The 21,053-nt window shown below is 39.4% G+C and overlaps 1 protein-coding gene across 1 annotated transcript in view; it reads left to right on the forward strand.

The window, feature by feature from the left end:
- The window catches only part of itgbl1 (integrin, beta-like 1), a 47,108-nt gene that overhangs the window by 20,049 nt on the left and 6,006 nt on the right, over window positions 1-21,053 (forward strand). Inside the window, exons 6-10 of the mRNA XM_014988952.2 lie at window positions 3,771-3,911; window positions 4,185-4,331; window positions 11,629-11,745; window positions 17,540-17,686; window positions 20,883-20,996. Of these exons, the coding sequence (XP_014844438.1) occupies window positions 3,771-3,911; window positions 4,185-4,331; window positions 11,629-11,745; window positions 17,540-17,686; window positions 20,883-20,996 (666 nt within the window). The remainder of the gene's footprint in view (window positions 1-3,770; window positions 3,912-4,184; window positions 4,332-11,628; window positions 11,746-17,539; window positions 17,687-20,882; window positions 20,997-21,053) is intronic.

The following is a 21,053-nucleotide window of genomic DNA, read 5'->3' on the forward strand; positions in this document are numbered from 1 at the left end:
TCTGTAATCACTGGTAATTATTTAGGAAGAAAAGTTTTTTATGCAAATGAGGAAGAACTACTCTAAAATAAATTAGATTTATTTTTCATTGCACCTGGGTCCATTTTTTTTATTTTTTTGTCTTTTATGTGCTGCATCTGACTATGATAAACAAGGCAATTAATAAAAATAACAATCTGGTGCAAACATTAAAGGCACTGAGAGGAGCAATTTCCACATTTATTTGCGTCAGGTCTTTGCCCCAGAGTCAAAGCTATTCTAAACCGCAGACACATTTTATTTGCTTTGCACACAATTCTGAACTGAACTGTCTCTTTGCTATGCCAAAGTCTGGTTTTGTTCTGTCTTTGCGTGCGCAAAACAAATGCAGTCGTTTGGTGGGTTAGGGCCCTTACTTTACGTCTTCTGGGGCGAAGGGAAAGAGTGGTGAAGAGATGAAGCAACAAAAAGAAATGACAATACCAAAACAGAGAGGAAGAACATTTGGATCGACAGCGGGGTAAGTGAAATTGAAGTACGTCAGACTCTGCAAAGTTAAACGAAGTTAAAGAAAATACATGAAAATGGAACGCATGGGACAACAAGCAGCAAATATATATGAGTAATAATATTAATAATAATGTATTTTTTGTAAAAAAAAAAAAAAAAGAAAAAGAAAAAGAAAAAAAACGAATAACCTTAGCAATAAGAGACCAGAAGGAATAAAATCAACCAAAAAAACCTTCCTCACTGCAAAAAAACTGAATACTGTTAATCTGTTAAAGAACCCTTAAAAACAGACATTCAATAGCAGTCAAAAGGATGGAACGTTTTCCTTCCATCCTTTCCTTGGCTGATCATTTTTCTTCTGACACTGTGGGATAAATAGTTTAATGATCTGACCTGCAGATACAATAATTAACTCACCGAAGTATCAAACCTCCTGCTTGGCTCACCTAGCCCTCCCACAAGGCAGGATGAAATATAACAGAAGCAAACTGCCAAAGGCTGCCAGTAACATGACTCATTTTAATCAGAACTATTTAACACTGATGGCTGCAATATATGGAGAGAGACAGAGAGACAGAGAAGAGGCAGAGTGTCGGTTTATGTCTGGATAAAGCATATAGCATAACTGCAACATTTAGAAAATAATAAAGGTGTTTCTATTACCTCTCTTCAGTTCATCCATGAGATTTGTGACAGACAATGAATTCATGGATCTATTAATCCAGGACTGCGGGGTTATGAGGGGGTGAGGAAGACTGAACGTTCAGCCACAGGGCAGACATGCGGCAGCCTCAGCCCCTCCGGCCTGCCAGCTGGCCTTCTCCCCCGGGGCTCCCGGTGCTCTGTCTCCGCCGATAAGAGGAAATGGGTTTCCACCGGCTGCTGCTTTGCTAACGCCTGGGCTAAGATGCTAAACAAATGAAAGGAAAAGAGGAAAAAGATAAATGAAGGAATAAAGATTTAAAAGGCTGAAGGAAAGGGAAATTCATTTTGGAGGCAGTCCCCCTCCCACCCAACAAGATAAAACATTAAAAAAAAACAAAAAAAAAAAAACAGATCTTTAGAGAAGGCGGAAGGCAATTTTTGGAATAAATTTAGTCATGAATATTAAATTTTCTGGTATGCTGGAATGATTCTGGGGGAAAAAAAGAACTGCTGAAAGTCAATGAAAAGAACACCCATCAAATAACCTTAGCACCTTTTAACAAATGCAATCTGCTGGCTTCCTTTGAAAGGCAACATTTTATTCCTGGGCATTTTATTCAGTCTGACTGCACTGAATTGGATTATGAGCTAAATTTAATTGGTCTGTACTGGAATGCGTGTAATTACATTTGAATTGAACCTGCTTACTTTTACAGGATGTGCTGCCCTCGACGTGTGTGCACCACATGGTTGACAATCAGTAAAATGCCTCCTTAAAGTTAAGATACTGAAGAGAGATGATTCCTTGTCAGCAGGTTTATTCATGTTTCAAAGAAGGCAAAACTAAAATGTGTAGATAAATAGTTAAACGTTAATTAGAAATTAAATTAATCGCTTTGTTTTAACGAATCGCTTTGTTTTAACGCTGACAACAGCGGCATTTATTTTTTATGTCTGTTTTACATTAAATAAATCATCTGTTTCTCTGTTGACTTATTCATAAGAACTAGTTTAAAACGCAGCAGGATGAAATAGATTCGGAGTGCTAACTCAACAGGAGTAAAATATATTGCCACAAAATAATATTTCCATAAAGAAAATTAAATAACATCAGAAGTAAACCAGTCAATATGATTCTACCAAAATACATAAGATGTGTTCTAGTAGCTGGATTTACTCTATGTTAATTTGCTCTTTATTTACCAAATTCTCTTCTGGGTCTAAGTGTTAAACTGGAACAATACGTTCCCCTCTTGGTGTTATTACACATCACTAAATAACTTCTGGCAAGTTGTCTAAATAATCTTCACTTAACAGGAGGACTGCTGTTTGTGTAACCCCGGATTTACACTGCATGCGTCTCTGCTCCGCTCTGCTGCACACTTGGACTGGAGATGTTCCTGGCCACCCTGATTTCGCTCCGCTGTGAACCCCAGAGGTGCCCCAAGAAGCACACATGGGAAATGAAAGACTCTGCACTAAATCTAGTCATAAAACAGATAAGAGGTATCATATAAAGTACTGTAGTTCTCAACTTCTAAAATTATCTTTCCATCGGTTTCTCTCCCACTTCATCTGCCCCAACAGACACTCCTGCTGCGACTCGAGCAACAGAACGTGGCGCCATAAGTTTCAGAGTAAAATCCATACATTTTCTTTCATGCATAGACATAAACGATGCTTACATAAATGCATACATTAATATAGGTCGTTTTTCCAGTAAACATAGTCTGTCTCTGTGAATTATTTTGAAGTTTCGGGCCTTTGAAGACTGACCCTGCGCTTGCTCTGGCGTCTGGCAAAAATAGGATTGGTTCTAACTGCGCACGGCAACGCCTTCCGCCGCTGTGCGGAGGCGTCGTAAACGCTGTCATTGACCATAACGGGTGCATCATATGTGCCGCGGAGTCGATTCCATGGTACAGCGGAGCAGAGACACCCATTGGGTCTAAGATGAAATCCGCTCCCTCGCAGTCACACAGGCTTCACTTCAATCTGCTGCACTCCTCCATCCTCACCAGGAAAAGATTCTCCATTCATTTCTTGCCGCTTCAAAAGAGCACCACTCCTTTGTTTGATGTTGGTGTTGCACAAACTGTAATATCTTTCATGACAGTAGTGTTGATATAGTTTTTTTTTTTCTCCATCTGTGCCAGACAGCATTGAACAGGTGCTGCGCTTGTTGTTACTGAGGTCAGAAACTTACTTACAGGAGCCGGAATGACGTTCATCTTTTGAGCGAGAAGAGCAGCTGGTGTAAGTGAGTACAGGAAAAGAGAGGTGCCAAGGTTTGGATACTAATAACGCTCTTTTTTTACATTCATTTCTGTAACATCTAAAAACTTACAATGAAATTTTATATTTGTACCTGGACAAAATGTAGAAAAATCAAAGAAAGCAAATTAGGTATAAAAACGCTTAATCTGTTTTTAGAGGCCTTATTTTACAAATTGGACCTCATTGGGTCGTATTTGTGAATCATAACATTATCTCATTGTAAGCTATTATCAATAACCTGTATCCTCCCGATGGATAACGCAGTCGGTACTTCCAAATAACCGTAAAGACCCCTCATTCCACTGATGTGCTGTAGCACCACATAATTGACATCATGTCCTTTTTGTCTTTTGCATTAGGTACCTGTGTGTGTGGGGAATGCACCTGCCATGATGTAGATCCCTCTGGCGACTGGGGGGACATCCACGGAGACACCTGTGAGTGCGATGAGAGGAACTGTCATGCGACGTACGACCGATACACTGACGACTTCTGTTCAGGTCAGAATATTACTTGAAAATTTGTGGAGTGTTTTCTTATGAGGCTAAATGCATGCTTGCAAAGACACTTTAGCATACCTTTAGCTTCCCTTTCTTAACAATCAACACAAAGCTTATAACTGATAATACTTCCGTGTAACATCGCAGCCATTCAGGTGAATCTTCTATATGATTTAAAAATGTTAGGTGGGATGATTTCTGTTTCTGTTTCTCTCTCGGTTAGATGTATTTTCTTCTTGGTTTCTTTTAGCTGTTCCCCTTTTCTCTGGGCAGGTCATGGTCAGTGTAACTGTGGCAGATGTGACTGCAAGGATGGATGGACAGGAAAGAAGTGTGAGCACCCTCTAAGTTGCTCACTGTCTTTGGATAGCAGCCTGAAGAAATGCAGAGGAACTTCAAAACTACCCTGCAATGGACGAGGTATCTCTTGTTTGCCAAGGTCTCTGGTGCAAACTTTTATTGTGCTTATGTTTGTTACACAAGCAATTTCCAGTAGTCTTACATCATAGATATCCTATTTCTATCAGCTCTAGTTTTGATCTTCAATTGGGCAACTAAGGTCTTGAGCAAGTGTGTGTGTATGTATATATATATATATATATATATATATATATATATATATATATATATATATATATATATATATATATATATATATATCCTTTACTCGTGCATAGACTTCAGTGGGTTTTTTTGTTGTTTGTTTGTTTGTTTGTTTTCATATATGAAATAATTGCAAAATCTAAGAAATGGATTCAAGTTTATGATGCCATACATCAAATGTAACCAACATTTTACAGGCATAGATTGCACTTAAAATACTTTTTTGAAAAGTCTGTGTGCCCTGAGTTGTGAAACTGTACATAATACATATTTTGTATTAATATTGAAGTCAGCTGTTCAGGAGCCACTTGTCGAATCAAATGTCCAAGTTGAACTTGTCTCAGCCTTTTACCACTGGCAATGTTAAAAAGCCAGATTGCTACTCAAGGTAACTTGTTGTTGTTTTTCACATTTTGCTGTTTTTAACACTGTTAAAATGGATTCTGGACTTTTTTTAAATTATTTTTTTCAATCTACAATCAGAACTTCACAATGATTGTTTAGAATTCTTAAACACAAACTGTGAAAAATTGTAAAATCTAACCTAAAAAGGCATTCAGAGCTTTAAAAAGCCAGATTTGGGTAGGGTAGTTTGTTCTGACTTGTATGTATTCATATTTTTCCTCGAAGTGTCAAGAACTTTCAAAAGGTTTCAGACTGGTCTTCTTGCCCCTGTCACAATAACCTTTGCTTGAAATTATGACGCCACCGCCATGTTTTGAACGTTTTTATGGCGTGACGGGTAAATGATCAGAGATATATTTGACTCTTAATAGGAAAACAGTGAAGTCATGCCACCAATCTGTTTTCAGCACTAATTCATCTGTAGCATTGCTCTTTTAACTGTTGAAGTCGAGAGATCTTCACTGTTTGCAACACATGCTGTGCATCTTAAAGCCAAGTGAAACGATGTGCAGTGGTCCTTCTGAGGTTCGTTCACATTTCTTCTTTAAGAGTCTTTTTCTTTTTTTTTTGTCATTTGCAAATAGGTTTAGACAATGGCAATGTGTTTAACTTGCCAGCTTCAGCAGCTTGAAGAAAATGTATGGTGGCTGTTTGTTTTCTCTTAGCTCTTCATTATCCTCTTACCCTCATGCATCATGCTGGGATGCTGCATTAAACTAATAGACCTTGCAGAGCTTCTAAAACCCAAGTTTATCATTATATTTAAAGTATTCCTGATCTTTAAACTGCTTTGCTCTTAGAAAATGTTGGAAAGAAATAGAATCACTCAAAAGTTTTCAGCTTTTCTCTGTACTTGTGTTCTGCCCATGTTGTTTGTGAACCTCTTTGTGGTTTTCCCCAGAACACCTGACAGATTCAGCAGCTGCAAAGAGAACGTGGTGAAAGCCGCCGAATTACCGATTCGACTTAATAATTTTGACGGAGGTGGGCGACACCACAAAGACTTAACCCGCTTGGTCTCGCCGCTTCTGGATTTATCCAGGGGTTAACGCAAAGCATTGATTTCATGTTTCATTTGACTGCGGGGGAGGTCAGCGGGGACTCTCCTGCTTTTCAGCGGCCGCTTTGTTCCAAATCAAAAGAGATGACATGTGCACTTTTGTGTGTTGCGTGTTATTATAGCAGGCATAGATATCCCTCACACTCATAGCTGCTGATTAAATCAGGAACCTGAAACCACGCAGGGCCCCGGCTGCTGCCATGGCGATAACTCCATTACAAAGTAAACACCGCCATGGGACAAAACATCAGATCTGCGGCAATAAGTGCAGGCTTAAAATAGGACCAATTTTGTGTTATGTTAATATACAAACTACTTAGGACGTTTTGTGTAAAATAAAGCGATTGTGACGGCTTTAAACTAATACCACAACGAGGCTGAAGACTCGCGGTGCCTGCACTCACATGATGAAGCAGAAAAGAAAAAAAAAAAAAAAAAGATTAACTTTTTCCGGGAGAGTTAATTAACTTTAATTCCTCCAGTGGTACCTCTAGATTATCTCCAAATGCTGGAGCTCAGTGAAACTTCAAATTGCTGTGTGCACAAGTAAAATTAATGCGATTCACAATGCTTCCTTCTCTGTCCATTTACTTGGCAGTGAGCATTCCCTGAACCAAGCACATTCTTTCTTTTTGTAATTCATTTATGACCAAGAAAAGCGATAAAGTCTGCAAATGCATCGTCAAAACTCAAACTCCTCCCACACTGAAAACAAAATGCAACACGTGTCTCTATTCCTGTTAGTTAAAAATGTCCAAATGTGACACACTATGGAGAGAACCTGTTCGGGTAGCAATTATTATCCCGATTGCCCGATGAGGTCACTGTTGTGGAAGCGTTGGTACAGCTTGTTTTGCCTCTGGATTATTGTTTGAATAATCCAAATATCATATGACAAATTAGAGCACTTCAGTAATAGTGTGGAAGGGTGTGAAAACTCAGAAAACGGACACACACACACATACAGAGGCAGGAATCACTTTAGGGGAGTCAGAGAGTGAAAAAGAGGGAAAGCGAAGGGGACAGACGTTGAAAATCATTTAGGCATGGATGAATGCGGCTGGTACAGATGGCAGCTTGAGCGGAAAAGCCTTGAAATCTGAAGCAGCAGCTTCAGAGCCTTTCTTCCTGAGTGGTGGAGACAAGATGCTTGTGGATAGCACATTCTTTATACTGTGGTATTTCCTTAAGGAAGCACCTGCTTCCAACTTTCTTTTTTTTTCTCCGATTCTTGGGATTCCTCTCTCTGGTGTGCATGAAGTTGTCTGTGTTAGACAATAGCAGAGTAACCCCAGCAATGTGGGATTTTGGATATAAATGGAAAGCCACTTGGCTAGCTTTATTACAGCTAATATAAAACTGGATGCTTGGAACATTCTGATCCAGAATTGGTGTTTCTGACATTGACACTGAGCTCCATTTTGGTGCATTCTGACATGATAGGATCGTACAGTTGCTGAATGTTAATCAGCTGTACATCAATGATACAAATTTCTTGTTCCATCCTAACAAATTTTTTCCTAAACTTGTTCTATTGGATTGAGATATGGTGACTGTGGAAGCAACTGGAGGATAGAGAATGGCATAAGAAATCAGATTGGGTTAATCTGAGCTTCATCACATGGTATCTTAGTCAAATTTATTTATAAAGCCCTTTTCACAGACATCACAAAGCACTTTACAATTGAAATAAACCATAAAACCATGCAAAACATAAAACCAACATAAGAAACACAATAAAAATCAAGAGATAAAAGCCTCTGAAAATTAACTACCACTGACTGAAAGGCCCGGTCCCCTTTAGTTAACCTACTGGAGTGGCTATGACAACATGAATTTGGTCTCAAACAGAAAGCAACTAAATTCATCTCTTGTTTCTTGAAGAGGTTTTACCTGTCTTCTAGACATGACAAAAAAAAAAGAAGATCATTATTGTTTTAGCAGGAGCTTGACGTCATCTTCAAATCCAACTCCACTTTTCAGTTCTCTAACTTGAGTTACCATTTTAAACAATCATTAACACTCCAGAGATTAGCTTTCAACACTACTTTTTTTATTTTATATATACACATATTTCAGCCCAGTGTTACACAAACTGTCTTAAATCTAAGTCCGCCAATGTGGCACAGTCTTTGAAGGCAGCATGACAAAGTAAACAAACACAAGCACACGTCCTGATGTTAGCGGTTTGGTGACTGCTGAGATAATTGATAAGACGAAGGTGCTATGACATCAATGGTTACTAGGGTAACTGAGTCCTCAGACCAGATGGCGGCATGTGGTATTTGTAGCAGGAAGAGGGACTGCCATAAGCATAATTTGTGCATTTGTCTGTGTGTGTGTGTGTGTGTGTGTGTGTGTGTGTGTGTGTGTGTGTGTGTGTGTGTGCGTGCGTGTGTGTGTGTGCGTGCGTGTGTGTGTGTGTGCGTGTGCGTGTGTGTGTGCGTGTGCGTGTTTAAAAATGCATGGTCATAAAAAGTGTCAGTAATGTGACAGGGGCAACACATTAGATGCTGTTGTCAGTCAAGTAGATGTCTTTTAGACTTCTCTCCTGCACTATTTATTGCCACTAATTTAACTCAGTGAGTCATCAGAAGACAAACCCAGGCAAATACACATCCTGGGTGTGTTTCTGTTCTTTAGAGCCAAGAGTGTACCCTACAAGCAACAAACAGAAACAAGTTTCTACACGTAGAAAAATAAATGACTAACTCTGTTAACAAATTGTGCGATCTTAACATTCTGTACTCCCCTTGTCATATGGGTCAAAAATGACCCATACTACCAAAACCTTAAAATAAAGCAAATTAATTGAATTTTAAATCCAAAATCTATTTTGCATAATGAAACGATCTGTTATTTAACAATTCAACTCAGTTTAATTCATTTTTTTATCTTTTTCTTGTCACTACAAAAGAAGACAATCAACAGTGTTACAATCTGGTGTTTAAATGGTTTTGTAATTCACGGGTCAAAAATGACCCATAAGACAGTCCTTGTACCCTCGTGGTGTACAGTCCACATGGAAACATAAACAAAAACAACGTATCACTTTTTTCTAATGATGGGGTCCACTTAGGAAAAGTAATATAATTTCAAGTGGGAAAAAAATCATTTAGGGTATTTTTCCTACAGCTAAACATGTTAGTGGGTCTCTTTTGACCCGCAAGCCAACACAAGGGTTAAATGAAGACAAGTAACAGCCTCTTGAATGACCTTTGTGAACCGGAAGGTCTAGATTAAGGTATTCTTATTTTCCTTGGTGTGTTGGTAGATGGACAGGTCCCATTGTAGATTGGTGCAATGGTTTTCCACCAGTTATTACTGTGCTTAAGCAGGACTTAGAGGAAATTCAGATCATATTTAATTGGAAATTTTCAAACTGTTTTTCTTTTAACTCTTCCGACACCATGTGTGCCGTACCATTTAAGTTTTTAGATATTAGTCAGACATTCCTGCTGATATACATTGCACAGAACTCCAGTAGTAGTTCAGAAGAGACAATGCTTTTCAAACAATCGTCATCATTAGGCAGCAGCAAGTTCAATCAGTCACCTTCCCAGTGGCCTTCTTCACCGACAGCCCACTGATTGAAGTGGAATAGCAACTTCTTGAGGACCGGGTATGAGTGGGCATACGGCCCTTAAGTGTCTTTATTAGTGTGGCATTTCCATAAAAGGTTTTGTAGCCTTTTGACAGCCTCATGTAAAATCAATGATTGCCTCCATTTACTCTGTCTATGTAAATTCAGCTGCCAATCAACAGGTTAATTTTAACATTTGGAAGACATAAATGATACAAGATAAAAAGGAGGAATAGGATAACCGGTATACAAATAATAATAAATTAAACTCTGATACACAGAAAAATCAGCATGGTAAATTTGTCAGTTTGGTTTTAACACCATGAATATGTCTGCCTGGATACAGACTCTATTTGGAGTTAAATCACTTTAAAATGTACTAATAACTACAAGTGTCCGTATTTAGATGTTAACTCTTCTATAAGATTACTTGTCAAATATGAGTTCAGTACCAACACTGTCGAAAGTGGATTTTTATTCCTATTTTTAAAACATCAAGCGCTGCTGTCCCCATGTTTTCAGCGCGTTTATTTTGCTAATGTGTGCTGTGTTTAAGTAATAAAGGTGGGATTAACAAGAAAATGGGGAAACTTTGTTTATTGTTGAATGGACTTCGAGACTGCCTTTCATATTCCGAAGGTCCATGATGACAGACCAAAGTACATGTGACATGAACACGGACGAATGACAGGCTGCATGAGTATGTGTCTGCATATTAACTTTTTTTTTTAGGATAATTGGGCTTTTACAAGATCTGGCCACTTCACACTCTCGCCTGTGTACCACTCTGCTCCCCGCTGGAGTTCATTTCCTGAAGACGCTAATAGAACCACGTCATCTGCAAAACGCAAAGATGAGACTCTGAGGTTCCAAAATCACAATTAGGAAATAGGGGCGGCCCTGGTGGATCCTAATATGCACGTGAAACAAGCTGAACGTGGTGCCAAGAATGTGGGCGCCAATTCTTGCTTTGCTCATACAAGGGAAAGAATAGCCCTGGAAAGCATCCCCAGCATCTTGTACTCCCACAACAAACCCCAGCAATAGTTCCTCAGGAAAAGCAATCGTTAACTTTCTGTAGATCCACAAAACGCAGGTAGGGTGGGCAACCAAACTCGCATAACCCATTCAGCATTCATGTGAGGGTAGCAATCTAGTCCTCTGCTTCACAGCCAGGAAGAAAATCACACTGAATCCTCCTTAATCGCTGATTCAATCATTTGTCTTTGCCTCCCAATCTGGGGTGAACTTTCCCAGGGAGGCTGAGAAGTAGAATTCCTCAATAGCCAGAATAAACCCTCTGGCACCTTTACTTCAAAATTAAGACCGTCGCTCAAGTCTGTCACTCTACTAATGTTGTCCCGGTTCTCCATGTGACACCGAGAAGGCGTGCTAACCGGGACAGCCCCACAATGTCCAGAGCTTTCAACACATCCGGGCCCATCTCTGTCACCTCTCTCTCTGACATATCAAGCAATTTAACAGACTTCCTTGAGGTCAACGAAAACTCCTTTTCCAAAATCTTGGATTTCTTCTCTCAGCCTGGTTTTTGCCTCTGCAACCACAGAAGCTTCACCCCTTCTGGCCGTCTGGTACACCTGTATGCTGCTTCAAAATTCACCCCTGTTGACCAGAACCTTTTATGTTAAAACCCTACAATTGATAAAGACAATATGTTTTTTTTTTGTTTGTTTGTTTTGTTTTCTTTGTCTTGTTACTCACAGTTAGTAAAAGAGAAGCTGAGGCCAGGGAAAGCAAAACCGGGTCTCAAATTGTACTGTAGGTTTCGTAGTTTTCATTCCAACAGTCAGTGTTTCCACTGTGACACCAACGGATTTGAATGTGAAGAGTCCCGTTTATTAAGTCTTGGCTTTAACCCTCACTAGTCAAAAGTCCAGAGTTATTAATCCCCCATGTACTGTAACTGTACCAAGAGCAAAGTTACGACCACATTTCCTCACATTTGGCCAGCACCAAAAAATTAAAACCAACGACTTTGTTGTATGTGAACAAGAAAAAAAAAAAATCAGATCTATTAAAAACAAACTTGTGTGTTTTTTTTCCAGGGCAGTGTATCTGTGGACAGTGTATTTGCCATCCACCTGAGGAGAGTCGCATTCATGGGAAAAACTGTGAGTGTGACGATCGTCAGTGTGAGGACATGGAGGGAGAGGTCTGCGGAGGTGAGAGCACAAACGCAACTCTGTGACTCGATTCCACACAGGAAATGCACCAAACATTGCATTATGCAGGATACAAAATTATGTTTTAGCTCAGAGTTGTTTGGCAGTGAGAGTAAAGATCATAGTAAAAAAAAAAACAACGTTAACGTTCTGTGTGTCTCATTCAAGTAGTACTTGTGCCAACAAATTCAGTCTGAAGCGGCAAAAGTGACTAATGTGACATTTATGACTATTCTCTTGCTTACAGTGGAACTATAGTTTAATTATCAGTGGCCCAAGCCTGCAACTATGAAAGGCCTGTTCACCGAGCTGAAGAACACTGATTTCAAATTCAAATAAAAAAAAAAACAAAAACAAATTGATGTAGCTGACAGAAATCAGCACATCGCTGTTCTTTTTGTTTTGTTTTGTTTTGTTGACTAATTTGTGATATGACACAAGAACAAAACAAAAATTTCAGTAAAAATAGAATATAAAATGTATTACCTACGAGATTTAGGCCAATGGAAACCTACGTCTGTCCATGTGCATCAATGTTGTGTCTTGTAAAAATATTCAGACCTGTTAAACTTTTTAGCATTTTGTTTTCTTATATTAAAGTCCCATTTTACAGCAGTGGTTCACCTTTTTGAACAAGACAACAAACCTGAACATTACAGCCAAAGCAACAGAGCAATAGTTCATATCAAAGCAAATTAATTTGTTGGAATGGCCCAGCTATCGTCCAGATTTAAATCCAACTGAGAATTTGTGGGAAGACTTGAAATATGATTCTCTCCGGTGCTCTTTATCTAATTGGAATGAGGCTGAGCTATTTTGCAAAGATAAATGGGCAACGATTTGTGTCTAAATGTGCAAATATTGTAGAGACATTACTCCTAAAGGCTGTCTGCAATTGTAGGTAAAAGGTGGTTGTACAAAGTACTGACTCAATAACTACTCTTCTGATTGTGAAAAGTTAAAAAAAAAAAAAAACATGACAAAAATGTATTCTATTTCTACCACGAAAAACGGTGCTCCAGTTTGTGTCGATCACATCTAATTCCTTTAAAATACATTGAAGTTTGTTGCCGGAATGTAAGAAGAGTATCAACCTTTTGCACGATACTCTAAGAACGAGGGGTTTCTTCATCGGTAGGAGGAGTGCAAGGAGTTCCTGCAAGCCACAGTGGCTCAGCTGCACTGAGCGGTAGTTCAACTCAGAGGTGATACTCAGATGAGAACATTTTTCAATTGATTTAGTTAAAGGTGAGGCTTTTTTTTCCCCCTCAGCTTCCTCACTAACAAGTGGGTACAGAAGGAGATGTATGGGACACACTGAGGAATGAAAAAGTGCAACCTCCTTGTCTCTGAGGAGTTTGGCTCAGCAGCTTCAGCAGGAATTTGTTTTTAATAAGATGATCTCTGCACGCTTTTGAAGCTGCACTCTGCTCAATGCAAACACAACCAGCGCCGGAGTGTAACAGGGCTTGGACCAACAGTGAGCCAGACCAGCCCAGGCTGAGCCCTTTGCAGTGCACAGAAGCCGAAATTATATGCACCTTACATTCAGAGCTATCAAACTTGCCTTTTAACTTTCAAAAATGCAAAATTATTCAAATAAGCTTGTATTGAACAAATACCACACTTCTGAAATGTTGCAGTATTATTTGCAAAGACATAAACCTTGGTTTTCCCCCTTGCGTTTACTCTTTGTCTTACCGGTCATACCTTTGCTGCACCAATTTCACATTTACCTCCCTTTCACTGTCTGTCCATTAAGTGCCAGAGCACTCATTCTGAGACAGACAGGTGCACGCTAATTGAACGGAGCTCGCTTGTCGAACCTTCAAAGCAATTACCTGCCGTCCCAAACCGACTGATTGAGGCGGTCATGCATGGTCTGCCACGGCCGACACCCCCGGTTCGTCTAAGGCAGAGGCTTGGTTTCGTTTATAACCTCGCACTTTTACACGCAGTTACAAATCACAGAGATTCTCAGTTACCTTATTAACTTTGTTTTGGGTTCTGCTTGCAAAATGATTGAAAATAAATTAAAGTCTTATCAAGACCTGACCAACCTTCTTTTAAGTTAAACACAGAATCAGCCACCAAAAGCTTCTGCCCAGCGATTGCGAGGATTATGAACATCTATGTGTCGTACTTCGTTCCAATAACACCAGCAAAGATTATTAGGAATATTTTCAAGTATTTGTTTTCGGAGTCTGTAATGTCAGTACACACCAGTTAAAACTAAAGTAACGATGTATTTTCTACTACTTAAAATATGCTTCCAGAAGTTCCCAAAAGATCAGCGTCACTGCACTGCAAAAAAAAAAAAAAAAATTGTTAGGTAATTTAACAAGCATTTTGTAATACAACGTTATTGTTTTTTTGTTTTATGTTTTTTTCTATTGAATGACAATAGAAAGGATATTATGACGAAAGAAAAACAAAACGAAAAAATCTCATAACATTTCAGATCATTTGCAAGACCAAAACTCAAAAGGCAAGCATAGTGGAAAATAGAACAGAGAACATAATTTGGTACAGTGAGAGTTTCCAGTCTGTTTCCATTCAACCAAACTCTAATGAGTTTCTGGAAAAACTGAGTTTTCAGACTGATTCAGTCATTCTTTATTGCCATCATCATTCCAACACTTGGCAACAACCCGAAGTATTAAGTTATTAAGTTCTGCAAAAACATTTGCATTTAGGGCACCCAAAATGCCTAGCAACGTCCCTGGATATATTGTTAAATATTATTTATTGTCATGTAAAAACTCTCAAGACAACTTATATGCAAAAAGCACAGAAAAAGTATAACTGAGTGAATGCAGCTGGCACACAGAGGAAAACACTATAATTTTGCCAGACTCACTTATAATTAGTAATCACATTATTGCTGCGTTTGAAATATTTATTTGTTTTCCAACTGTGTGTTGTGCTCACAGCGTATAAGAGCAAGTAGGGGGAAGCTGTAAACAGGTGTTTTTTGCATTTCGAACACCATCCGAGCGCTGCGGCACTTCATAATCATGCACTGAGTGTTCCCAGTTATGTGTTGCATAAACAAACATCGCCAGCCTAAACCTGAGGTGATGGGTGGCATCATTTATCCGTTTTTGGGCTGACAACACATCATATGTCTTCATTACACTTCGGTTACATTTCACGACACAAATCTGTTTATTTGTTGATTTTCTTTTTCATATTGTTATAATTTGCGCCACACAAAAATGATTATCACAATGGTGCTTGGGAAACAGCACACAGGTACCAGGTGGAGAAATAATTTCTACTTAGCAGCTCAGGTTTGGGAGAAACAGGGAGAAGGACTTTCTGTTATCCTTCTGGAACATCAGGCAAACTTTTTCTGATGACTCAGAAGGTGAACGGAGCCAAACGAAGTTTATTCGTATTGCAAAATTCAGAAACAAGGTGAAGCGCTCGACACGATAAAAACACAAAACAAGCAACACAATTTAGTCAGATGCCGTCACCAAGAATAGTCATCTTCAAATACTCATCAGGCATATTGATTCCAGCTATTATTAATCAAGGCAACTCTAGACAGGTGAGTTGTTGGCATTGATTTAAAGGTAGCACGCATGTGACTTCAGATCAGAAGTTGCCTGTTGACACAATGAAGTTCCTGATGTTCCTGTCAAATTCTGCGCTGAGATCCAACAGTACCAACGTTGTGGTTCTTCCACAGTCTGTATTTATGTGGATTTCAGTGAACATTTTGACGAGGGCAGTCACTGTGGTGACAGAAACCGGAATGAAACACGTCAAAGTGGTTGGCTGTCATTAAGAGGCTATTTTCCTGGTGAAGCACACCTTTTTTTTGGATAATTTTGCTGTGGAAGGTTAGCGATTGAATTGTAATTCTCCCATAGAGACATGTCCAGATTGTCCTTTTTTATCAGTGGGTTGACTGGGAGAAAACACCGGATGAGAGCGAACATTCCTTAAGAAAGGAAAGAAAGGAAACTTTTGTTCTTAAGGAACAAAAGTTCTTATGGAAAGTTGTGGATAGGGTATGAAGACAGCAGGAGAAGGAGCGTGTAGTTGACCGGCACTCGCATTGTGTTGATAACTTTGCAGCAGCCTCTCATACTGAGTGTGCATGTTGAGACGGCAGGGGGGGAAAAAATCCCCTGACCTTTAACGGGATGAAAGCTCCAGCAGGACCTGGCTCAGTGAGAGCCCCGTCTCCCGAGGCTGACTGTGGGTTTGAGAAGGCAGAGCGTACAGAGTATTCAAAAATTCCCATAAAATATTAAACTTGTTCAGGTATGAATGAGCATTTATTTTCAGCAGTTTTCTGACCAACAGTTTGATAAATCTCTGACCCGCTGACTCCAGTTTTCTGATTTCTCACATGAATAATAAAATAGGGGAGTTTTTTTGCCTTGCAGGTAAATATGACGCTTAATAAAATATGTACAGCAAGATGAAACAATGACTTTTTAAATTACAAATCTATAAAAGACAAACAACTGCAAAGGTATATCATTAAGTGATTTATGCATGTTTTGCAATAACAGACTATCAAACAGCCTGTCTGTTATGACCTGCTGTTAATTATTTATGTTATGCCAGATAAGACATCACATCACTTTGTGAGAAAGAGCAGTCAGTGTTACACAGCTCCGCAGTAAAGAAGTTATAATCTCACCCATTTTACATTTGGGTAAAATTATGCCACATAACAAACATTTACCTTAACTGGGAGTTTTCTAAAATGTCCATGATGTCTACGATGAGTCAACTTTAACTTTTCAAAAGGATAAAAGGGATAAACTTCGCTGTAAAACATTAAACTCCCTGCTATTTGCTGAAGACTCAGTCCCCTTTTAAAAGCAGCAGCCTGGAGGGACAGGCAGCATGCCTCGGTTGGAGACAGAATTTCACTTCTTAAAAAAGCTCCCAACACCTTTTGTGCTTCCCATTATTTTATTTTTAGACACATCAATCATATTGACAAAAGAAAACTGAGTCTTCCTCCTAAAGAAACAACTTTTCACCCCAAACTGCTTTGTCATTAGTGAAACCTGTTAGTGTATAGGTAATAGATATGATGCTTTCACTGATTCAAAAAAAAAAAAAAAGAATTTTGGTTTCTGACCAGCCCGTTACCAACCAGAGCTATTCAAGCATCAACATGTTGACGCAGTACTAATGATAAAACGACACAGTGACAAAACGATAAATGTCAGAATTACTGTTTTGTAATCCAAATATTCCAGCAGTGACTGCATCTTTGACAGCTTTGACGTATATTTTTATGGTTCTTGTCAAACGATGCTAAAAGCAATTACAGCAAAGCAGCAAACAACAGCCTCTCTCAACCTAATGAACCTTCTTGGCTTCCAAAGTGTCATATGCTGGATGGTTTTTTTTTGTTGTTTTTTTTGCCCGCTATTTCTATTCTTTGTTTTTCATCTGTCTGAAGCATTAGATTTATTAAGGACAGCACAAGACCAGCGATGACAGTTCCTTTCATGCCCCTTGGGGAAATACAATAAGCTCTCTCCGTCTCTCTCATCTCCCTGCAGCTCTTCCTCCCTGCACTGCCTATTAGTGTCAGGGTTCAATGTTAGTGCTGTCAGCTCTTTGTATTTATCAGCTTTAAAACTTTTTTTTTTGCCCTTTCCAGAGGTATTTCATTTGTCTTCGACTACCTGAGCAGACATTTCTTCTTCTTCTTCTTCTTTTTTTTTTTTACATTTCTGGTTGTTTTTATCTCATGGTCCCTCACCACATCCTGTCTCCTTTTAACGAAGGCACTTCTGCTTTTCACTGCCAGGTCATGGTTACTGTTCATGTGGACGGTGCATCTGCGAAGAAGGCTGGTTTGGGAACCTGTGCCAGTTTCCCAGGTCTTGCGACATGAGTGACGCCCAGAGCAAGGAACTCTGCGAGACAGACGATGGAGTCGTTTGCAGTGGAAAAGGTGAATAGGAATTGCACCCCCCGCTGCCCCCCCCACCCCTCTCTTTCAGCCCTTTAAGCTAGCATTTGTCTGCAAGCAACATTGTATTATTAAATGTCAAAAGAAGGGAATCAGCCATATGTTGTTGAAGAATGTCACTCGTGAACAAGGGTGAATGTGTCAGTGATCACTGCGATTTTCGATGAGCTGAAGAGTATAAGAGAAAATGCTTTGCATTAACTTGCAGGGTTAGTTAGCTACATTAGCAGGAAATATTGGACAAAAGGCCACCAAGACTGGAGTCTGTTTTGCAGAATTAAAAGCACAAAGAACCCGAACATTATCCCAAACTTATTTAGCAGCAGGAGAGCGGAGCGGCGGTCTTTCGGTAGACAATGACCGAAAAGTTGCACAAAGTCGAATCCGATTTATTATTATTTTTTCCTCTGAACACTGACTGGTACTGATGACTAGGGCTTATTATGAATATTCTGAAGATCCACCCATATATGCACAGAGAACATGCACACACAGGCTAACCCACGTCATTCCTGCTGCAAAGCAACGGTGCTGCCAACTGCGCATTGAGCTACATGAAGTCTAAAAGTAATGTACAAAATGACTATGTGAGGGATTGAAAGTCTTCATTAGTTATAATAGAAGTTTTTTTTCTCTTTTTTTTTTATAAGAATTTGCTGTGTAACTTTTGTGCAGATTGCACAGTATTTACTAGACTGTTTTTGAGTCTGGGTGGTGATATTGATTTTTCCCCCTTAATGGGCTCCATTATGTATGGCCATAGTCTCTCATTCTCCTTTGGGGAGAAACGCTTTATTTCTCCCCGAAGGGTAATTTGCAGGATAGTGTAGAGAACTTTAATAATGAAACAACATATACAATTTGCCTACAATGTGTTAATGCCTGCGTTTTTGTTGTTGTTTTTTTCTTACTCTAAGCAAGATTTAGGAGACACAGTTAATTAAAAACCGTCTGGGTTTTTGTGAGCTTCAGCATGTATTTCAAAATTACAGCTTAGTTGAATTGTCTAAATCCAGGAGCCGGCCAGGATCCGTCTCCTGTTCGCTGTGACTGCTGATCTCATACTCCGCAACAGAAAATTAACGACAGATTCCAGGTTATTAATGCCAAATAATTAATCCAATGGCGTTGTTTTACGAGAAACACTGCTGATCTTAATCGCTCTGAGATTAAGATCAGATGTGTGCTCTAAAGGAAAGTCGTTTTTTTCTTTTGACGCAGTTGACAATCTTGTTACTGTTTGTAGAAAACACTCATATAAACTGAATTAAATGTGGACTGTAAACATTTAAACATGAATGTATAAATGTTGGTGTTTAATTTTAGGCAGTTATTGTTGTGACTAAATAAAAAATCAGCTGTTACGGTTATGGGTGAAAGAAAGTGAAACTATACATTCTTGAGTTTATTTCTTTTTCGTCCATGTCGGTGACTTCTGGAGTGAAATGAATTCTCACAAACTTTATATTATATAAATTTGTTGAATGATATAAGATTTGATATAAATCAATTTGGAAAAGCCAGGTCACTTTTATGTTAAAGTTCTTCTATAGATAGCTTGAAAAACTACATTTACAGCAAAAGTTTTCATGACTTGTAAACTTTTCCACATTTTGTCACATTATAGTTACAAAAATGTAATTATTTTCTGCTAATTTTGCACAACAGACCAAAGTTGTGTCAAAGTTTTGCTCATTTGCTGAGGAACCTCCGTTCCATTCTTACGTTTTCTGCAGCACCTCCTCAGCATGATGCTGCCACCACCATATTTTGACACTGGTGAGGCTGCGTTAAGGTCGATGTGCAGCGTTAGTTTTCTGTCAGGCATAGTGTTGCACATTTTGGTCAAAAAAGTTCAGTTTCCCATATCAAAAGAGCACGCTCCCCTCTGTGTGTGCTCTTCCTCGTTAACATCTCGTGATAATCTAAAAACTAGACACGCAGAGTTACAACGGGTCTTTGAACTGCTCTGCTAATTAATGGTTTCCTTGTGTAGCTTGACTATCATATTTTGGTAGGTTTGCAGTTTTGCATTACTGTTTCTATGAACAAATGATTGGACAGTCGGCGCTGCAGCAAATGTTCAAAGAGATGCATTTTATTTCTGACCTGAATCTGGTTTAAACTGCATTTCTCACATGCGTGTCAAACTTTCAAACAGTTATGTGAAGTTTGTGTTGCTTTCATGCGCTGCTTTCTGTTTCTTCATCTCATTAACGCGTACTGGAATCTGTGGTGGCAACATGTGAAAGGGCTGCTCGTGCACTCGCAAGGTGTAGAAGGTCCCTTTTCCACTTTTGACACCTCGAACGCAGTTATTCAGTTTAAAAATATAACTTCAGAGCAGCTAATCCGGCTTTTCCCCATTTTTGCCAGATGTACTTGAATTAAGTGCGTCAAACTGTCGCTGCATTCTACTTTGTGTCATTAAGCAACTAATGGCGCCACACGACAGACTAGCTTCTCCGTTGTGCGGCGGCGAATCTGGAGGAAAACGTCGACCGCAGAGAGGCCAGCGCTGAGCAGGGCTGGGAAATGAAGATGAGCGTCTTTATTCTCCATGCTCCACTTCTTTTAAAAGCCAGATTTATCTTCTTTTCTTGACCAGCCTCTGCCTTAGCTATTTTACTTTATCTTCCTCTCCTCTCTACAGCTGCCTTACCTTTTCTGCTGTGGCCCCTTCACATGCAAGTAAAACAGCTGTGGTGAATGAAGAAGAAAAAGCTGAACCCCTGGGTATAAAAAAAAAGAGAAGGCTGATAGCCAGATTTGTTTCTCTCTCCCAATTCTTAAAATGTTATTATTCTGTTGCTACCCTAGAGAGAGAAAAGAAATGTAAACTGATGGAGGAGAGAGGAAGTGTAGCGTGTGGGTGGATTGGTATCCTGGTGGTAAAACTGTATTAGAAGCTGTTTCCTCGGGGAATATCTCTGTCCACTCTAACCGACTCCATTAATCTTCTCTGAAAAAGAAAAGGTGAAAAAAAAAAATCACAGAGGATTAAACAAAACAGCTTTTATTGGGGGAAAAAAAATAATAATGTGGCAAGTGGGTGGCAAAAAAAAAAAAAAAAAAAAAAAGAAGAAGAAAGGAAAATACCAAACACTCAAAACCCTGAACAGTGACGGTAATCAAACTACATGTGTGTGTGTGTGTGTGTGCTTTGTGCGTGTTGCAGGTTCCTGTCACTGTGGCCAGTGCATTTGCTCTCGCCAAGAGTGGTGGGTGTCAGGAGAGCACTGCGAGTGCGACGACCGAGAGTGTGACAAACATGATGGCCTCATCTGCACAGGTAATGACACACGGTGTGCCGCAGCTGTAACAGAGCGCGCTAAAGAGGGATGGCATC

This window comes from Poecilia mexicana, unplaced genomic scaffold, assembly GCF_051168715.1.
Source record: "Poecilia mexicana isolate PSO_F unplaced genomic scaffold, ASM5116871v1 scaffold_2, whole genome shotgun sequence".
NCBI classification, from domain to species: Eukaryota; Metazoa; Chordata; class Actinopteri; order Cyprinodontiformes; family Poeciliidae; genus Poecilia; species Poecilia mexicana.